General features: G+C 41.4%; 1 protein-coding gene across 2 annotated transcripts in view; it reads right to left on the minus strand.

Moving 5' to 3' along the window:
- Nucleotides 1–766: 766 nt before the first annotated feature.
- Nucleotides 767–21,712, minus strand: part of LOC128660086 (uncharacterized) — a 56,855-nt gene continuing 35,909 nt past the window's right edge. For both annotated transcript variants that reach the window (XM_053713703.1, XM_053713704.1), the window contains one exon: nucleotides 767–2,522. In XM_053713703.1, coding sequence (XP_053569678.1) covers nucleotides 1,149–2,522 — 1,374 coding nt within the window. In that variant the 3' untranslated portion in view covers nucleotides 767–1,148. The remainder of the gene's footprint in view (nucleotides 2,523–21,712) is intronic.

Consider the following 21,712-nt stretch of genomic DNA (forward strand, 5'->3'; position numbering starts at 1 on the left):
CACGGTTCAGATGGAGCAGGCTATTTACATACATATTTATCTTGGTATCATTTGTTTAATTCTTGTTATTTTCCATGAGAGCATACTGAGGTTGGCTCCGGAGTGTGCACCTGTGTAGAGCACTATATGGCAGCAATAACAACATTATGCAAATAGAGCTGAAGACACATGCACACTCCAGGGCCTACCTCAGTATGCTCTCATGGAATGGAACAAAAGTCTGAATCATGACATTTTAATTTCCATATGACTTTAAAAGGGACCTGAAACTCAACATTGTTCTTTCATGACTCATATATAGCATACAATTTTAGACAACTTTCATATTTACGTCTATTCTCAGATTTGCTTCATTCTCTTGATATCCTTTGTTGATGGAGCAATTCATTACTGAGCCAATGACAAGAGGCATATATGTGCAGCCACCAATCACCAGCTAGCTCCCAATAGTGCATTGAGGATCCTGAGCCTACCTAGGTATACTTTTCAACAAAAGATACCAAAAGAATGAAGCAAATTGCTAGATAATAGAAGTAAATTGGAAAATTGTTTTGTATTCTCTAGCTGAATCATGAAATATTGAGCTTCATGTCCCTTTAACAATATTTATAAATGATTATTTTGAAACATCTATTGCACCCCCCTCATTTCTTTGTAAATGGGTTTGTTTTTCTGTAAATTAACATAAAACTCTAAATTGAAGTGCAACTGAATATATTTCAGTTTTCCAACACAAATGTATTAGTGAAAATGACTTAGTGATACATTTTACTATTCATTTCAAGTCATTGTATGTCCTTTTTATTATTTTTAGAACTCTGCATAGCAACCAGCATGTGATGACATTTGCATTTTCTATAAATGTACAGATCCAAAGCCTTAGCAGATAAACAGTCGCATTAGGTTCAGTTAAATAAGTTCTACACAATGTTAATATGACTAATACAGTACCTTACACACAACAAGAAAATCCAAAATTATTATATATAAAAGCAAACATGGTGCATTAGTCTATGTAGGAGGAATTAGTCATTTGTAGTGAGTGAAAATGACCTAAAAGTTAGACCCTGAAATATGTTTTTAGAACCATTTAGATATGACATCTGAACAGAAAGCTACAGATATTAAAACTCAATGTGTCGGCTTCATTAATAGTTCTTATTGGGGGATTTTTTGTTTCTACGTGGAGTCCTGTTTTGGTTTCTGTTACCATATCCCACATTGGAATGCGACGTACTGGATCCATTTTCTGCTCCCCTTCTGTTGGACGAATCCCTGCCATTCTCACCTCCTGCTCCTCTAAGGAGAGTAGGCCGGGGTAAGCTATCTTGCATACATTTGTGCTCATCATCTGCATGGTCATCAGTGTTCTTGCTTTTTGTAGTAGGGGGACGAGGATCATACATTTCTGCCCCCCCTCTGACATTATAGGGCTTTCTTTGGTAGGTTTCTTTAATTGCTTTGCATTGCTGCATAAACTCATAGGTATCTTTGGAAAACCCAATCAGATGTAATGAATCTTCATAAATCCTTGACAAAATGCCACATCTCATTGCACCCTCTTTAATTTTGCCAACAATTTCTGTCCTATATTGAGCTGGGAATTCTTTCAGATTAAGGTCTTCGGTTCTCAGTTGTGTCTGGCACAAGGTGAACAACTGTGATATTTCATTACGAGCCTTTTCAAAGTCTGTCGATGTGCAGTGTTGCTTTGGTTTTAAGGTGACATAGCTCAAATCATCTGTAGTTGCGGTAACAATATCAACTGCATATTTTGTGAGAATATCATTCACCGATTGTTTTTTGAAGACATTTATATACTCTAATATATCACATTCTAAAATGAAGGTTTCTGATTGGCTTGAGTTTGAGGGTGTTCCACTGACAGATTCTGAAGACAGCCCAGTAGATGATGCGGATGAGGGATCTGCAAATCTCTGAGATGCTTCAACGTTTCCTTTAATGGACACCACACTGGTTGTTTCTGGCGGTAAACTGCTTCCCTGACTTGAGAATGGTTGACGTTCTGATTTTGAGTATACGTTGCTGGGTGAATTTCTTTCATGATCCCTTGCTGAAAAACCAGCTGTGTTTTTCTTATTAAAGGGTATCTTGGGACGTACTGAATTGTTGGCTTTGTAGTGCGATTCAGAAGCCTTGTAATTTGTACCATTTACATTTGCTTTAATTTCAGTGTGTGCTGAAGGAAAGACATCACTAGATGATACATGCTGACCTCTTCCAGAGCTTCTAAATTGTGGACTCCTTTTTCCTTTAGGTACTCGCTCAATGTCTGCATGACGGGATGTTGTATGAGGCCCATGATTGGCCGAGCTACATTCACTTATCATGTTGGCAAGTTCATTTCTAAACCTTCTTAATTCTTGGAACTCCCCTTCTATCTCAATCTCTGTTCCCCTTCTGAAAAGTATTCTCAGTCCACATTTCTTCACTATTGTCTCTACTTCTCTTTCGTCCTTAAAAGGTTGCAGGTTCAATGTTGCTTTTGTGCGCATCGTGAACTGCAGATGAAAAAAACAGAAAGCTAGTGACCATATGGTACTGGAAAACCTCCCAAAACAACAAGCCTCTCTTTCTTGTGTAGGAAGCCCTTATTATGTTACTATAGTTCCACTTCAAAGTCTGTGTGGCAGTTATGTGGGCATAATGATGTCCCTGGAGACATTGCTATAGGGGGGAAACTCACTCACAATGCACTGGTATCCAAGGAGTTATAGGGATATGAAACCCATTTTTTTTTCCTTTCATGATTCAGATACAGCATGCTATTTTAAACAACTTTCTAATTTACTCCTTTTATCAAGTTTGTTCATTCTCTTGTTATCTTTTGTTGAAAAACATAATTAATGCTTACCCGATAAATTCCTTTCCTTCCGGATAGTGAGAGTCCACGGCTTCATTCCTTACTGTTGGGAAATACAACACCTGGCCACCAGGAGGAGGCAAAGACACCCTAGCTAAAGGCTTAAATATCCCTCCCACTTCCTCATTACCCCAGTCATTCTGCTGAGGTAACAAGGAAAAGTAGGAGAAACATTAGGGTATAAATGGTGCCAGAAGAATAAAATAAATAATAGGGGACCGCCCATAGGCAAGAAAAAACGTGCGGGGGGGGCGTGGACTCTCCCTATCCGGAAGGAAAGGAATTTATCTGGTAAGCATAAATTATGTTTTCCTTCCTAAGATTGGGAGAGTCCACGGCTTCATTCCTTACTGTTGGGAAAACTATACCCAAGCTCCACAGGACACTGAATGAATAACAGGAGGGAACAAAAAGGAAGAGGCGGAGCCTATTCTGAAGGCACCAGAGCCTGCAAAACTTCTCAAGAAAGCTGTTTCAGCTGAAGCAAAAACATCAAACTTGTAAAATGTTGAAAAAGTATGTAAGGGGACCAGGTAGTCGCCTTACAAATCTGATCCATAGAGGCCTCGTTCTTAAAGGCCCAAGAGGAAGCCACTGCTCTAGTGGAATGAGCCGTTATCCTCTCAGGAGAACGATGTCCCGCTGTCTCGTAAGCTAAGCGGATGACACTCCTTAACCAAAAAGATAGGGAAGTCGAAGTAACCTTCTGCCCCTTACGCTTCCCTGAATAGACAACAAACAAAGAGGAAGATTGTCTAAACTCCTTAGTAGCCTGAAGATAGAACTTCAAGGCGAGAACCACATCCAAATTGTGAAGTAAGCGTTCCTTCGATGAAGAAGGATTAGGTCATAAGGAAGGAACCACAATCTCCTGATTGATCTTGCGATCTGACACAACCTTAGGAAGAAAACTGAATTTAGTACGTAAAACTGCCTTATCTGCATGAAAAATCAGATAAGGGGGCTCACATTGCAAAGCAGAGATCTCAGAAACTCTGCGCGCAGAGGCAATAGCCAATAAAAAGAGAACCTTCCAAGATAACAATTTAATGTCAATGGAATGCAGAGCCTCAAACGGAACCTGTTGCAAAACCTGAAGAACAAGATTTAGGCTCCAAGGAGGAGCCCCAGATCTAAACACAGGTCTGATCCTAATCAGAGCCTTAACAAAGGACTGCACATCTGGAAGCTCAGCCAGTCTCTTGTGCAATAAAACTGACAGTGCCGAAATCTGTCCCCTCAGGGAACTAGCAGAAAGGCCCTTCTACAGCCCATCCAGGAGAAAAAATAAGATCCTGGCAACCTTAACTCTGTGCCAGGAAAAACCATGCTCTTCACACCAGAATAACATAATTTATGTAAGAATTTACCTGATAAATTCATTTCTTTCATATTAGCAAGAGTCCATGAGCTAGTGACGTATAGTTTCCCAAACCTCAAAATGCCTATAAATACACCCCTCACCACACCCACAATTCAGTTTAACGAATAGCCAAGAAGTGGGGTGATAAAGAAAGGAGCAAAAGCATAAACAAAGGAATTGGAATAATTGTGCTTTATACAAAAAAATCATAACCACCATAAAAAGGGTGGGCCTCATGGACTCTTGCCAATATGAAAGAAATTAATTTATCAGGTAAATTCTTACATAAATTATGTTTTCTTTCATGTAATTGGCAAGAGTCCATGAGCTAGTGACGTATGGGATAGCAATACCCAAGATGTGGAACTCCACGCAAGAGTCACTAGAGAGGGAGGGATAAAAAAAATAAAGACAGCCAATTCCGCTGAAAAATTTAATCCACAACCCAAATCATACGTTTTAATCTTATAATGGAAAATAAAAAAACTGAAATTATAAGCAGAAGAATCAAACTGAAACAGCTGCCTGAAGAACTTTTCTACCAAAAATTGCTTCTGAAGAAGAAAAAACATCAAAATGGTAGAACTTAGTAAATGTATGCAAAGAAGACCAAATTGCTGCTTTGCAAATCTGATCAACTGAAGCTTCATTCTTAAAAGCTCAGGAAGTGATGAATCAAAAGCTTTAACCAAGATGCTAAATAAATGGCAGAAGCCTTCTGACCTTTCCTAGAACCAGAAAAGATAACAAATAGACTAGAAGTCTTCCTGAAATCTTTAGTAGCTTCAATATAATATTTCAAAGCTCTCACCACATCCAAAGAATGTAAAGATCTTTCCAAAGAATTCTTAGGATGGGGACACAAAGAAGGGACAACAATTTCCCTACTAATGTTGTTGGAATTCACAACTTTAGGTAAGAATTTAAATGAAGTCCGCAAATCTGCCTTATCCTGATGGAAAAACAAAATTTATGCTTACCTGATAAATTTATTTCTCTTGTGGTGTATCCAGTCCACGGGTTCATCCATTACTTGTGGGATATTCTCCTTCCCAACAGGAAGCTGCAAGAGGACACCCACAGCAGAGCTGTCTATATAGCTCCTCCCCTAACTGCCACCCCCAGTCATTCGACTGAAGACAAGAAAGAAAAAAAAAGGAGAAACTATAGGGTGCAGTGGTGACTGTAGTTTAAAAATATTTAAAAAAAAAACACCTGCCTTAAAATGACAGGTCGGGCCGTGGACTGGATACACCACGAGAGAAATAAATTTATCAGGTAAGCATAAATTTTGTTTTCTCTTGTAAAGGTGTATCCAGTCCACGGGTTCATCCATTACTTGTGGGATACCAATACCAAAGCTTTAGGGCACGGATGAAGGGAGGGACAAGGCAGGAACTTAAACGGAAGGCACCACTGCCTGTAAGACCTTTCTCCCAAAAATAGCCCCCGAAGAAGCAAAAGTATCAAATTTATAGAATTTAGATAAGGTATGAAGCGAAGACCAAGTCGCCGCCTTACAAATCTATTCAACAGAGGCCTCATGTTTAAAAGCCAATGTTGAAGCTACTGCTCTAGTAGAATGAGCTGTAATTCTTTCAGGAGGCTGCTGGCCAGCAGTCTCATAAGCTAAGCGTATTATACTTCTTAGCCAAAAAGAAAGAGAAGTTGCCGAAGCCTTTTGGCCTCTCCTCTGTCCAGAGTAGACAACAAACAAAGCAGATGTTTGACAAAAATCCTTTGTAGCTTGTAAATAAAACTTTAAAGCACGAACCACATCAAGATTGTGTAATAGACGTTCCTTCTTTGAAGAAGGATTAGGATATAGTGAAGGAACAACAATCTCCTGATTGATATTCTTATTAGATACCACCTTAGGAAGAAACCCAGGTTTGGTATGTAACACTACCTTATCTGCATGGAAAATCAGATAAGGGGAATCACATTGTAAAGCAGATAACTCCGAAACTCTTCGAGCCGAGGAGATAGCTACTAAAAACAGAACTTTCCAAGATAAAAGCTTAATATCTATGGAATGCAAAGGTTCAAACGGAACCCCTTGAAGAATTTTAAGAACTAAATTTAAACTCCATGGCGGAGCAACAGGTTTAAACACAGGCTTGATTCTAACTAAAGCCTGACAAAACGCCTGAACGTCTGGAACCTCAGCCAGACGTTTGTGCAAAAGAATAGACAGAGCAGAAATCTGTCCCTTTAAGGAACTAGCTGACAAACCCTTCTCCAATCCTTCTTGGAGAAAAGATAATATCCTAGGAATCCTGACCTTACTCCATGAGTAACCCTTGGATTCACACCAATGAAGATATTTACACCATATCTTATGATAGATTTTCCTGGTGACAGGCTTTCGCGCCTGAATTAAGGTATCAATGACCGATTCGGAAAAAACAGGCTTTGATAAAATCAAGCGTTCAATCTCCAAGCAGTCAGACGTAGAGAAATTAGATTTGGATGTTTGAAGGGACCTTGAAGTAGAAGGTCCTGCCTTAGCGGCAGAGTCCATGGTGGAAAGGATGACATGTCCACCAGATCTGCATACCAAGTCCTGCGTGGCCACGCAGGGGCTATCAAGATCACCGAAGCTCTCTCCTGCTTGATCTTGGCAATCAGACGAGGGAGCAGAGGAAACGGTGGAAACACATAAGCCAGGCTGAAGGACCAGGGCGCTGCTAGAGCATCTATCAGTGCTGCCTTGGGAACCCTGGACCTGGACCCGTAACAAGGAAGCTTGGCGTTCTGACGAGACGCCATGAGATCCAGTTCTGGTTTGCCCCAAAGTTGGATCAACTGGGCAAATACCTCCGGATGGAGCTCCCACTCCCCCGGATGAAAAGTCTGCCGACTTAGAAAATCCGCCTGCCAGTTCTCTACTCCTGGGATATGGATAGCTGAGAGATGGCAAGAGTGAACCTCTGCCCATAGAATTATCTTTGAAACCTCCAACATTGCCAAGGGGCTCCTTGTTTCCCCCTGATGGTTGATATAGGCTACAGTCGTGATGTTCTCCGACTGAAATCTGATGAACCTGACCGCAGCTAGCTGAGGCCAAGCCTGAAGAGCATTGAATATCGCTCTTAGTTCCAGAATGTTTATCGGAAGGAGGGCCTCCTCCTGAGTCCACGAACCCTGAGCCTTCAGGGAGTTACAGACTGCACCCCAGCCCAGAAGGCTGGCATCTGTCGTTACTATAGTCCATTCTGGCCTACGGAAACTCATTCCCTTGGACAGATGGACCCGAGATAGCCACCAGAGAAGAGAATCCCTGGTCTCTTGATCCAGATTTAGTAGAGGGGACAAATCTGTGTAATCCCCATTCCACTGATTGAGCATGCAAAGTTGCAGTGGTCTGAGATGTAGGTGGGCAATGTCCGATGCCGCTACCATTAATCCGATTACCTCCATACACTGAGCCACTGATGGACGAGAAATGGAATAAAGAGCACGGCAGGAAGTTAGAAGTTTTGACAACCTGACCTCTGTCAGATAAATCTTCATTTCTACTGAATCTATCAGAGTTCCTAGGAAGGAAACTCTTGTGAGAGGTGAGAGAGAACTCTGTCCTTTGTTCACCTTCCACCCGTGAGACCTTAGGAATGCCAGAACAATGTCCGTTTGGGACCTGGCGATTTGAAAAGTTGACGCCTGTATCAGGATGTCGTCTAGGTAAGGGGCTACTGCTATACCCCGCGGTCTTAGAACCGCCAGAAGGGACCCTAGAACCTTCGTAAAGATTCTTGGTGCCGTGGCTAACCCAAAGGGAAGAGCCACAAACTGGTAATGCCTGTCTAGGAAGGCGAACCTGAGAAACTGATGATGATCCCTGTGTATCGGAATATGTAGATAAGCATCCTTTAAATCCACGGTAGTCATATATTGACCCTCCTGGATCATAGGTAGGATGGTTCGAATAGTCTCCATCTTGAAGGATGGGACCCTGAGAAATTTGTTTAGGATCTTGAGATCCAAGATTGGTCTGAAAGTTCCCTCTTTCTTGGGAACTATAAACAGATTTGAATAGAAGCCCTGCCCCTGTTCCTCCTTTGGAACTGGGTGGATTACTCCCATAATTGTGAGAGATGAAATCTCCCCTTTGGAGATGAAGCTTTGAAATCCAGAAGATATCCCTGGGAAATAATCTCCAGAGCCCAGGGATCCTGGACGTCTCTTGCCCAAGCCTGGGTGAAGAGAGAAAGTCTGCCCCCCACTAGATCCGGTCCCGGATCGGGGGCTACTCCTTCATGCTGTCTTAGAGGCAGCAGCAGGCTTTTTGGCCTGTTTCCCCTTGTTCCAAGCCTGGTTAGGTCTCCAGACTAGCTTGGACTGGGCAAAATTTCCCTCTAGTTTTGTAGAAGAGGAAGATGAAGCTGCGCCACTTTTGAACTTTCGAAAGGAACGAAAATGAGTCTGTTTGGTCCTTAACTTGTTGGACCTATCCTGGGGAAGGGCGTGGCCTTTTCCTCCAGTAATATGAGAAATGATCTCCTTCAGTCCAGGCCCAAATAGGGTCTGCCCTTTGAAGGGGATATTGAGAAGTTTAGACTTTGAAGTGACATCAGCTGACCAGGATTTAAGCCATAGCGCCCTACGTGCCTGAATGGCAAAACCTGAATTTTTAGCCGTTAGCTTGGTTAAATGAAAAACAGCATCAGAAATAAATGAATTGGCTAACTTAAGAGCTTTAAACCTGTCAAGGATATCATCCAACGGGGTCTCTACCTGTAAAGCCTCCTCCAGAGACTCGAACCAGAAAGCCGCTGCAGCAGTGACTGGGGCAATGCATGCAAGAGGCTGGAGAATAAAACCTTGTTGTATAAAGATTTTCTTAAGGAAACTCTCTAATTTCTTATCCATAGGATCTAGGAAAGCACAACTGTCCTCGACAGGAATAGTTGTACGCTTAGCTAGGGTAGAGAGTGCTCCCTCCACCTTAGGGACCGTCTGCCACAAGTCCCGTGTAGCGGCATCTATAGGAAACATTTTCTTAAAAGCAGGAGGGGGAGAGAACGGCACACCTGGTCTATCCCATTCCTTAATAATTTCTGAAAACCTCTTAGGGATTGGAAAAACATCAGTGTAAACAGGCACTGCAAAGTATTTGTCCATTTTACACAATTTCTCTGGGACTACAATGGTGTCACAGTCATCCAGAGTCGCTAAAACCTCCCTGAGCAACACGCTGAGGTGTTCAAGCTTAAATTTAAATGCTGTCATTTCAGAGTCAGACTGAAGTTACGCCTTCCCTGAATCAGAGAAGGCACCCACAGATAGAAGCTCTCCTGCTTCAACTTCTGCACATTGTGAGGGTATATCAGACATAGCTACTAAAGCGTCAGAGAGCTCTGTATTTGTTCTAGCCCCAGTGCTGTCTCGCTTTCCTTGTAACCCTGGCAGTTTGGACAATACCTCAGTGAGGGTATGATTCATAACTGCCGCCATGTCTTGTAAAGTAAACGCATTGGACGCGCTAGATGTACTTGGCGTCCCTTGAGCGGGAGTTATAGGTTCTGACACGTGGGGAGAGCTAGATAGCATAACCTCCCTTTTGTCAGTCTCAGAAACCTCAGGTGATAAATCTTTAAAAGTCATAATATGGTCTTTATAACTTATAGAAAGGTCAGTGCAGTTGGTACACATTCTAAGAGGGGGTTCCACAATGGCTTCTAAACATAATGAACAAGGAGTTTCCTCTATGTCAGACATGTTTAACAGACTAGTAATGAGACCAGCAAGCTTGGAAAACACTTTAATAAATGTGAAAAAAGCAATAATAAAAAACGGTACTGTGCCTTTAAGAGAAAAAAACTACCACATAAACTGCAAAACAGTGAAAAAAAGTAGTAAACTCTACGAAATTTTTAGAGTGTGTATAAGGGACTAAAGCAGCATTGCACCCACTTGCAAATGGATGATTAACACCTCAGGCCCAAAAACTAATTAGAAAAACTTAAAACCTGTTAACAAACAGTCAAACACACTGCCACAGCCCTGCTGTGGTCCTACCTGCCCTTAAAAACGATTTTTGCAGGAACAAAACCCTCTATAGAGGTCCTATAAGCCAGAGGACTCCTTCAGGGAAGCTGGATGTCTCAGACTGAAAACGAAAATAGGCCCCTCCCACCATGCACTCAAAGTCAGAGGGCCTTAAAAAAGTACTCCTAGGAGTAATCTAACAAGCCATGTGGAAATTAGGCCCCAAATAAAGATTTATCACCCTCAGAGAAAAAATGTTTTTATTTATAAATCATGCAAACGTTTTTACACTAAGTAATATAGGTTTTAACATGAATATTATCCCTTTTTGCAAGCATGATCCCAGTTGTTGTTAAATCACTGTATCAGGCTTACCTTAAATATACCAGGCACTGTCAGCATTTTCTAGAACTTATCATCTCTCTAGAAAAAAATATACTGAACATACCTCAAAGCAGGCAATCTGCAAACCGTCCCCCCAACTGAAGTTTTCTTTCCATACTCTTCAGTTATGTGTGAGAACAGCAATGGACCTTAGTTACAAACCGCTAAGATCATCAAACCTCCAGGCAGAAGTCTTCTTCCAATTTCTGCCTGAGAGTAAAAACAGTACAACGCCGGTACCGTTTAAAAATAACAAACTTTTGATTGAAGGTAAAAACTACACTAAGTCACCACATCTCTCTTGATACTTCCTTTCTTGTTGAGAGCTGCAAGAGAATGACTGGGGGTGGCAGTTAGGGGAGGAGCTATATAGACAGCTCTGCTGTGGGTGTCCTCTTGCAGCTTCCTGTTGGGAAGGAGAATATCCCACAAGTAATGGATGAACCCGTGGACTGGATACACCTTTACAAGAGAAATCAGAAAAGGAGACTCACAAGAAAGAGCAGATAATTCAGAAACTCTTCTAGCAGAAGAGATGGCCAAAAGAAACAACACTTTCCAAGAAAGCAATTTAATGTCCAAAGAATGCATAGGCTCAAACGGAGGAGCCTGTAAAGCCTTCAAAACCAAATTAAGACTCCAAGGAGGAGAGATTGATTTAATGACAGGCTTGATACGAACCAAAGCCTGTACAAAACAATGAATATCAGGGAGTTTAGCAATTCTTCTGTGGAATAAAACAGAAAGGATCAACTAGTGATAGTAACCAAGCGCTAAGGAATTTACCTCTAGCTGTACACAAAAGGCTTCCTAACTAGCCCAGGAAAGAATAGAGATAGTATTGGTGTGTGTACAGCGCCTATGGCCGTGGAATGGGAAAATATAATAGGAGAGAGTGACTGACTGTTAAGGCAGTAACCGTGTGGATAAACAAATAGCAAACTGTTTAAATGATTACTTTTGTTCAGTCTTTACAACAGATGGTAAAGATAGTGAGATTCTATTAAGGGATGTTACTGTAAATAATAATGTGAGTAGTACTTTTCTTTTTACAGAGGAAGAGGTTTCAAGGGCTTTATCAAAAATAAAAGTTAATAAGGCTGTGGGTCCAGATAATATTCATCCAAGAGTTCTAAAAGAACTTCGATCCGTAATAGCTACTCCATTAGCTGATTTATTTAATCAGTCACTTCTAACAGGAGTTGTTCCAAAAGACTGGAAAATTGCCAATGTAGTCCCTCTTCATAAAAAGGGTAGTAGGGAAGATTCTGCTAACTATAGGCCAGTCAGTTTGACCTCAATTGCAGGGAAATTAATGGAAACTCTTTTAAAGGAAAGACTTGTATCTTTCATTCAGACAAACAACTTAGAAGACAAAGGACAGCATGGTTTCACTGCTGGAAGATCATGCCTGACTAATCTAATTGATTTCTTTGACCATGTAACTAAAATAATAGACCAGGGAGGAGCCGTAGATGTTGCATATCTAGACTTTAGCAAAGCATTTGACACCGTCCCACACAACAAACTTATTCACAAAATGTATTGCCTTGGAATAGATGCTAAGATTGTTAAGTGGGTAGAATGCTGGCTTAAAGATAGACGACAGAGAGTTTCAATTAATGGAGTACATTCAAATGAGGCATCAGTTACTAGTGGTGTTCCCCAAGGGTCAGTTCTTGGGCCTGTTTTGTTTAACATGTTCATAAGTGATATTGGAAGTGGGCTTAAGGGGAAGGTTTGCTTGTTTGCTGATGATACAAAAATTTGTAACAGGGTAGATGTTCCAGGAGGAGTTGATCAAATGAACTGTGATATTAATAAACTAGAGGACTGGTCAAATAAATGGGATCTGAAATTTAATATTACCAAGAGCAAAATTATGCATACAGGATCCAAAAACCCAAAGGCCAATTATAGTCTCAATGGTACATTACTGACTGTAATTAAAGAAGAAAGGGATTTGGGAATTATTATTTCAGATGATTTAAAATTTGGTACACAATGCCGCAGTGCAGCCAGCAAGGCCAGTCAAATGCTTGGTTGCATTGGAAGAGGTTTTATTAGCAGAAATAGCAAGGTTCTTATGCCACTTTACAGATCATTAGTTAGACCAAATATGGAATACTGTGTACAGTTCTGGAGACCATATCTTAAGACAGATATAAATAAACTAGAAGCTGTCCAAAGGAGGGCTACTAAAATGGTACATGGTCTAAAATATAAAACATACAAAGAAAGACTCTATGATCTAAATATGTATAGTTTAGAGGATAGAAGGGAAAGAGGTGACATGATAGAAACCTTCAAATATATGAAGGGACTTAATAAAATAGAAGCTGAAAGCATTTTTCACAAAAAAATAAATGCCAAAACAAGGGGTCACAATCTAAAGTTAGAGGGTAGTAGATTCAGGAGAAATTTGAGGAAGCATTTTTTTACAGAAAGGGTGGTGGATTCATGGAATAAACTTCCATTTGAGGTGGTAAACACAAAGACTGTAAAGGAATTTAAAAATGCCTGGGACATGCATAAGGCTATCCTAAGGAAAAAGTAACATGTAATATGGGTAGACTTGATGGGCCTTTTTGGTTCTTATCTACCGTCAAATTCTATGTTTCTATGTTTCTATGTGTTGAGTGACACAAAACTTAAAAACTTAACAATATTTAATAATCAACACAATGTTTAACAAATCTAAAAACTTATTCATGGATCCATGAGTTAAAATATAATTATAACAAAGAGATTAAAATAATATGAACAGCCCTGATCTTGAAGATACTGGTATAATTTCTAAAACAACAATGGTTTCCTGCAAAGGGTGAGAATATAGTTGTGTAATTATGATGCTAGCAGACTACACATAAGAATATTGTACAATAAGGAGAGCTCTGTGTATTTAACAATAATTCATGCGTGTCCAGGCAATGATGGTAAAATGGATGGTGCAGAAATATGAAAATAAACGATGAGATGAGGGATGAACAAATGATCAATTTGAAAAAAAAATTAAAAAACAAAATTTATGCTTACCTGATAAATTTCTTTCTTTTGCGATGTACCAAGTCCACGGATTCATCCTTACTTTTGGGATATTATCCTTCCTAACAGGAAGTGGCAAAGAGAGCACCACAGCAGAGCTGTCTATATAGCTCCTCCCTTAACTCCACCCCCCAGTCATTCGACCGAAGGCCAAGGAAGAAAAAGGAGAAACTATAAGGTGCAGAGGTGACTGAAGTTTTCAATAAAAAATACTACCTGTCTTGAATAGACAGGGCGGGCCGTGGACTCGGTACATCGCAAAAGAAAGAAATTTATCAGGTAAGCATAAATTTTGTTTTCTTTTGCAAGATGTACCGAGTCCACGGATTCATCCTTACTTGTGGGATACCAATACCAAAGCTTTAGGACACGGATGAAGGAAGGGACAAGACAGGGGCCTGAAGGGAGGGACAATACAGGAGCCTAAACGGAAGGCACCACTGCTTGCAAAACCTTTCTCCCAAAAATAGCCTCAGAAGAAGCAAAAGTATCAAATTTGTAAAACTTGGAAAAGGAATGAAGCGAAGACCAAGTCGCAGCCTTACAAATCTGTTCAACAGAAGAATCATTTTTAAAAGCCCATGTGGAAGCCACCGCTCTAGTAGAATGAGCAGTAATCCTTTCAGGAGGCTGCTTTCCAGCAGTCTCGTAAGCCAAACGGATGATACTTTTCAGCCAAAAGGAAAGAGAGGTAGCCGTAGCCTTTTGACCCCTATGTTTCCCAGAATAGATAACAAACAAAGAAGATGTTTAACGAAAATATTTTGTTGCCTGCAAATAGAACTTCAAAGCACGAACCACGTCCAAGTTGTGCAATAAACGTTCCTTCTTAGAAGAAGGATTAGGACACAGAGAAGGAACAACAATTTCCTGATTGATATTCCTGTTAGTAACAACCTTAGGGAGGCACCCAGGTTTGGTACGCAAAACCACCTTATCAGCATGGAAAACAAGATAAGGCAAGTCACATTGTAATGCAGATAGTTCAGAAACTCTTCGAGCTGAAGAGATAGCAACTAGAAACAGAACTTTCCAAGATAGAAGCTTAATATCTATGGAATGCATGGGTTCAAACGGAACCCCCTGAAGAACTCGAAGAACTAAATTTAGACTCCATGGCGGAGCAACAGGTTTAAACACAGGCTTGAGTCTAACTAAAGCCTGACAAAAAGCCCGAATGTCTGGGACATCTGCCAGATGCTTGTGCAATAGAATAGACAAAGCAGATATCTGTCCTTTTAAGGAACTAGCTGACAATCCTTTCTCCAATCCTTCTTGAAGGACAAAATCCTAGGAATCCTGATCTTACTCCATGAGTAGCCTTTGGATTTGCACCAAAAAAGATATTTACGCCATATCTTATGATAGATTTTCCTGGTGACAGGCTTTCGACTCAGAGAAACCCCGCTTTGATAAAATCAAGCGTTCAATCTCCAAGCAGTCAGTTGCAGAGAAATTAGATTTGGATGCTTGAACGGACCTTGAATCAGAAGGTCCTGTCTTAGTGGCAGAGTCCATGGTGGTAGAGATGACATGTCCACCAGGTCTGCATACCAAGTCCTGCGTGGCCACGCAGGTGCTATCAAAATCACAGAAGCTCTCTCCTATTTGATTCTGGCAATCAGACGCGGAAGGAGAGGGAAAGGTGGAAATACATAAGCCAGGTTGAACGACCAGGGTACTGCTAGAGCATCTATCAGTATTGCCTGAGGATCCCTGGACCTGGATCCGTAACAAGGGAGTTTGGCGTTCTGACGAGACGCCATCAGATCCAATTCTGGTGTGCCCCATAGCTGAACCAGTTGAGCAAACACCTCCGGATGGAGCTCCCACTCCCTCGGATGAAAAGTCTGGCGACTTAGAAAATCTGCCTCCCAGTTCTCTATCCCTGGGATATAGATCGCTGATAGATGGCAAGAGTGAGTCTCTGCCCATCGGATTATCCTGGAAACTTCTATCATCGCCAAGGAACTCCTTGTTCCCCCCTGATGATTGATATAAGCTACAGTTGTGATGTTGTCCGACTGAAATCTGATGAATCCGGCGAAGCCAGCTGAGGCCACGCCTGAAGAGCATTGAATATCGCTCTTAATTCCAGAATATTTATCGGTAGGAGGGCCTCCTCCTGAGTCCACAAACCCTGTGCTTTCAGGGAATTTCAAGACTGCACCCCAGCCCAGTAGGCTGGCGTCCGTCGTCACTATAATCCACGCTGGCCTGCGGAAACACATTCCCCAGGACAGGTGATCTTGTGACAGCCACCAAAGAAGAGAGTCTCTGGTCTTTTGATCCAGATTTATCTGAGGAGATAAATCTGCATAATCCCCATTCCACTGTTTGAGTATGCATAGTTGCAGTGGTCTGAGATGCAAGCGAGCAAACGGAACTACTGTATGTCCATTGCCGCTACCATAAGTCCGATTACCTCCATACACTGAGCCACTGACGGCCGAGGAATGGAATGAAGAGCTCGGCAGGTGGTTAAAATCTTTGATTTTCTGACCTCCGTCAGAAAAAATTTCATGTCCACCGAATCTATCAGAGTTCCCAGGAATGGAACTCTTGTGAGAGGAATAAGAAAACTCTTTTTTACGTTCACCTTCCACCCATGAGATCTTAGAAAGGCCAACACTAAGTCTGTGTGAGACCTGGCTAGTTTGAAAGTCGACGCTTGAATTAGGATGTCGTCTAGATAAGGCGCCACTACTATGCCCCGCGGCCTTAGGACCGCCAGAAGGGACCCTAGCACATTTGTGAAGATTCTTGGCGCCGTGGCCAACACGAAGGGAAGAGCCACAAACTGGTAATGCCTGTCCAGAAAGGCAAACCTGAGGAACTGGTGATGATCTTTGTGGATAGGAATGTGTAGATACGCATCCTTTAAATCCACGGTGGTCATATATTGACCCTCCTGGATCATTGGTAAAATAGTCCGAATGGTCTCCATCTTGAAGGATGGAACTCTTAGGAATTGGTTTAGGATCTTGTGATCTAGAATAGGTCTGAAGGTTCCCTCTCTTTTGGGAACCACAAACAGATTGGAGTAGAAACTCCCATGGTAAAAAGGTCTTCTACACAGCGTAAGAACACCTCTCTTTTTGTCTGGATTATAGACAATTGAGAAAGATGGAATCTCCCCCTTGGAGGAGCATCTTTGAAATCTAGAAGATACCCCTTGGTTACAATTTCTACAGCCCAGGAATCCTGAACGTCTCTTGCCCAGGCCTGAGCAAAGTGAGAGAGTTTGCCCCCTACTAGATCTGGTCCCGGATCGGGGGCTACCCCTTCATGTTGTCTTAGTGGCAGCAGCAGGCTTTTTGGCCTGCTTACCCTTGTTCCAAGCCTGGTTAGGTCTCCAGGGAGGCTTGGATTGAACAAAGTTCCCCTCTTGCTTTGCAGCAGGGGAAGAGGAAGCGGGACCACCCTTGAAGGAACGAAAATTATTTTGTTTGGTCCTTGTCTTATTTGACTTATCTTGAGGGAGGGCATGGCCTTTCCCCCCAGTGATGTCTGAAATGATCTCTTTCAGTGCAGGCCCGAATAGGGTCTTACCTTTGAAAGGGATGGTCAAAAGTTTAGATTTTGATGACACATCAGCCGACCAGGACTTAAGCCATAACGCTCTACGCGATAAAATGGCAAAACCTGAATTCTTTGCCGCTAACTTAGCAAGATGAAAAGCAGCGTCTGTAATAAAAGAATTAGCTAGCTTAAGAGCCTTAATTCTGTCCAGAATATCATCTAGTGGGATCTCCACCTGAAGAGCCTCCTCTAGAGCCTCAAACCAAAAGGCAGCTGTAGTGGTTACAGGAACAATGCATGCTATAGGTTGAAGAAGAAAAACCTTGATGAACAAAAATTTTCTTTAGGAGACCCTCTAATTTTTTATCCATAGGATCAATGAAAGCACAACTGTCTTCAATAGGTATACAGGGAGTGCAGAATTATTAGGCAAATTAGTATTTTGACCACATCATCCTCTTTATGCATGTTGTCTTACTCCAAGCTGTATAGGCTCGAAAGCCTACTACCAATTAAGCATATTAGGTGATGTGCATCTCTGTAATGAGAAGGGGTGTGGTCTAATGACATCAACACCCTATATCAGGTGTGCATAATTATTAGGCAACTTCCTTTCCTTTGGCAAAATGGGTCAAAAGAAGGACTTGACAGGCTCAGAAAAGTCAAAAATAGTGAGATATCTTGCAGAGGGATGCAGCACTCTTAAAATTGCAAAGCTTCTGAAGCGTGATCATCGAACAATCAAGCGTTTCATTCAAAATAGTCAACAGGGTCGCAAGAAGCGTGTGGAAACACCAAGGCGCAAAATAACTGCCCATGAACTGAGAAAAGTCAAGCGTGCAGCTGCCAAGATGCCACTTGCCACCAGTTTGGCCATATTTCAGAGCTGCAACATCACTGGAGTGCCCAAAAGCACAAGGTGTGCAATACTCAGAGACATGGCCAAGGTAAGAAAGGCTGAAAGACGACCACCACTGAACAAGACACACAAGCTGAAACGTCAAGACTGGGCCAAGAAATATCTCAAGACTGATTTTTCTAAGGTTTTATGGACTGATGAAATGAGAGTGAGTCTTGATGGGCCAGATGGATGGGCCCGTGGCTGGATTGGTAAAGGGCAGAGAGCTCCAGTCCGACTCAGACGCCAGCAAGGTGGAGTACTGGTTTGGGCTGGTATCATCAAAGATGAGCTTGTGGGGCCTTTTCGGGTTGAGGATGGAGTCAAGCTCAACTCCCAGTCCTACTGCCAGTTTCTGGAAGACACCTTCTTCAAGCAGTGGTACAGGAAGAAGTCTGCATCCTTCAAGAAAAACATGATTTTCATGCAGGACAATGCTCCATCACACGCGTCCAAGTACTCCACAGCGTGGCTGGCAAGAAAGGGTATAAAAGAAGAAAATCTAATGACATGGCCTCCTTGTTCACCTGATCTGAACCCCATTGAGAACCTGTGGTCCATCATCAAATGTGAGATTTACAAGGAGGGAAAACAGTACACCTCTCTGAACAGTGTCTGGGAGGCTGTGGTTGCTGCTGCACGCAATGTTGATGGTGAACAGATCAAAACACTGACAGAATCCATGGATGGCAGGCTTTTGAGTGTCCTTGCAAAGAAAGGTGGCTATATTGGTCACTGATTTGTTTTTGTTTTGTTTTTGAATGTCAGAAATGTATATTTGTGAATGTTGAGATGTTATATTGGTTTCACTGGTAAAAATAAATAATTGAAATGGGTATATATTTGTTTTTTGTTAAGTTGCCTCATAATTATGCACAGTAATAGTCACCTGCACACACAGATATCCCCCTAAAATAGCTATAACTAAAAACAAACTAAAAACTACTTCCAAAACTATTCAGCTTTGATATTAATGAGTTTTTTGGGTTCATTGAGAACATGGTTGTTGTTCAATAATAAAATTAATCCTCAAAAATACAACTTGCCTAATAATTCTGCACTCCCTGTAGTTGTACGCTTAGCCAGAGTAGAAATAGCTCCCTCCACCTTAGGGTCCTTTATGGTGTTAAGATATGGGAAACATTTTCTTAAAAACAGGAAGGGGAGCGAACGGAATACCTGGTCTATCCCACTCCTTAGTAACAATGTCCGAAATCCTCCTAGGGACTGGAAAAACATCAGTGTAAACAGGAACCTCCAAATATTTATCCATTTTACAAAATTTCTCTGGAACTACAATAGGGTCACAATCAGAGTCGCTAAAACCTCCCTGAGCAATAAGCGGAGGTATTCTAGCTTAAATTTAAACGCCGTCATATCTGAATCTGACTGAGGGAACATCCTTCCTGAATCAGAAATCTCACCCTCAGATAGCAAATCCCTCATCCCTACCTCAGAACATTGTGAGGGAATATCGGATACGGTTACCAAAGCGTCAGAAGGCTCAACATTTGATCTTAACCCAGAGCTACTGCACTTCCCTTGCAACCCTGGCAGTTTAGATAAAACCTCTGTGAGGGTAGTATTCATAACTGAAGCCATATCTTGCAAGGTGAAAGAATTGTGCTGGTTGTGACACTTGGGGAGAACTAGATGGCAAAACCTGATTTCCTTCTAACTGAGAATCATCCAATGCCAAATTTTTATAAGTCAAAATATGCTGTTTTTAATTTATAGACTTATAGATTTATAGTGGGACACATTCTAAGAGGGGGTTCCACAATGGCTTCTAAACAAATTGAGCAATGTCAGACATGTTTAACAGGTTAGTAATGAGACAAGCAAGCTTGGAAAACACTTTATTTAATGAAAAAAACACAATTTACAAAGACGGTACTGTGCCTTTAAGAGAAAAAAAGGCATACACAAACTGCAAAACTGGTTAAAATTGCTTCAAATTTTCTGAAATTTTAACAGTGTACCCACAAAGCTTTAGAAAGATTGCACCACAAGTAAATAAGCAATACACCCCAAAATAAGAAAACCGGATTGATTAATGCCCAAAAACCGGTAAAAACCCCTGTCAGCACCTTGCCACAGCTCTGCTGTGGCGCCTACCTGCCCTTAGGGGACGAAAATATGAGGATAAAGCTTCGTTTAGGCTCAAGAAGAGTACCAGGACCTCTGGAAATGCTGCTTGCTGCTTGTCAGTATAAACTAAATGTGCAACTGAGGCGCGAAAATAGGCCCCGCCCATCTCACTCGATGTTGCTGGGCCTACACCAAATCCATCAAACCCTGTTTGTAAACCATGTGGGTTATAAAAACCCCTAAATAAGCCAAATGAACCCTCAAACAGATGTCCCATCAGCAAAATAAAAACGTTTACTCCCAGACACACAAACGTTTGCCCAATATATCATCAAACTGAGTGCCCATAAAATTAGCCCTTAATGCAAGCTAGTAATGCCCCTTATAAACTAGGATTACTGCTTACCCTTCCCCTAATGGGGATACTGTCAGCCTTTCTGAGTTAACACAGTCTCTGCAGAAAATATTACTGAACATACCTCATTGCTCTATAGCAAGAAACCGTTCCTCACACTGAAGTATTCCTGTACTCCTCAGCTTCTGTGAGAACAGCAGTGGACCTTAGTTACAAATGCTAAGATCATCATCCTCCAGGCAGAAATCTTCATCTATGTCCTGCCTGAGAGTAAATAGTACAACACCGGTACCATTTAAAAATAACAAACTCTTGATTGAAGATAAAATAAAACTAACAGTTTAACACCTCTTTCACTTTACCCTTCCTGCTTAGAGCCGGCAAAGAGAATGACTGGGGGGTGGAGTTAAGGGAGGAGCTATATAGACAGCTCTGCTGTGGTGCTCTATTTGCCACTTCCTGTTAGGAAGGATAATATCCCACAAGTAAGGATGAATCCATGGACTCGGTACATCTTGCAAAAGAAAATGATATATAAAAATTGTGGAAAAATGAAAAATGTGAACAATGAATAAAAAATGATGATGAAAATTTGTGATAAAAATTATCAAAAAAGTGATAGCATATGAAAAATGCAAAAATGCATGTGAAAAAATATAATGATGCAAAAAAGTGTGAGTGATGCAAAAATAACAAGAAAAAATGTAGCAATGCCCAGTGATGAAAATCCAGTAGCAAACTTTATAATCCCATGATATAAACAAGCTTGGTGATATAGTCCTTAATCCAATCAAAAGTATATAAATAAATAGTTTATGAAAAAACCTGTATATGTAGTGAAGAAAATCCTTAGTGTCCTATTGATGTTCCATTTCTCCTGTTGTTCTCATAAATTTGGAATGTCCCTTTAAAAGTAAAAAAGTCCAATAGTGTAATATATGTAATACACAAAACTAATATGGAGTGGTGCTTACCAGTAGGTCGACGCGTTTCGGCCCTTTAATCAGGCCTTTATCAAGACTCAGTCTGGCCTTAGTGGAAGTGGCCATGGTTGGCAACTGGACACCCGAACAAGATCCGCATACCAAAACCTGTGAGCCCATGCTGGAGCCACCAGCAGTACAAATGATTGCTCCATGATGATCTTGGAAATCACTCTTGGAAGAAGAACTAGAGGCG

This window comes from Bombina bombina, chromosome 5 (assembly GCF_027579735.1).
Source record: "Bombina bombina isolate aBomBom1 chromosome 5, aBomBom1.pri, whole genome shotgun sequence".
Classification (NCBI taxonomy): domain Eukaryota; kingdom Metazoa; phylum Chordata; class Amphibia; order Anura; family Bombinatoridae; genus Bombina; species Bombina bombina.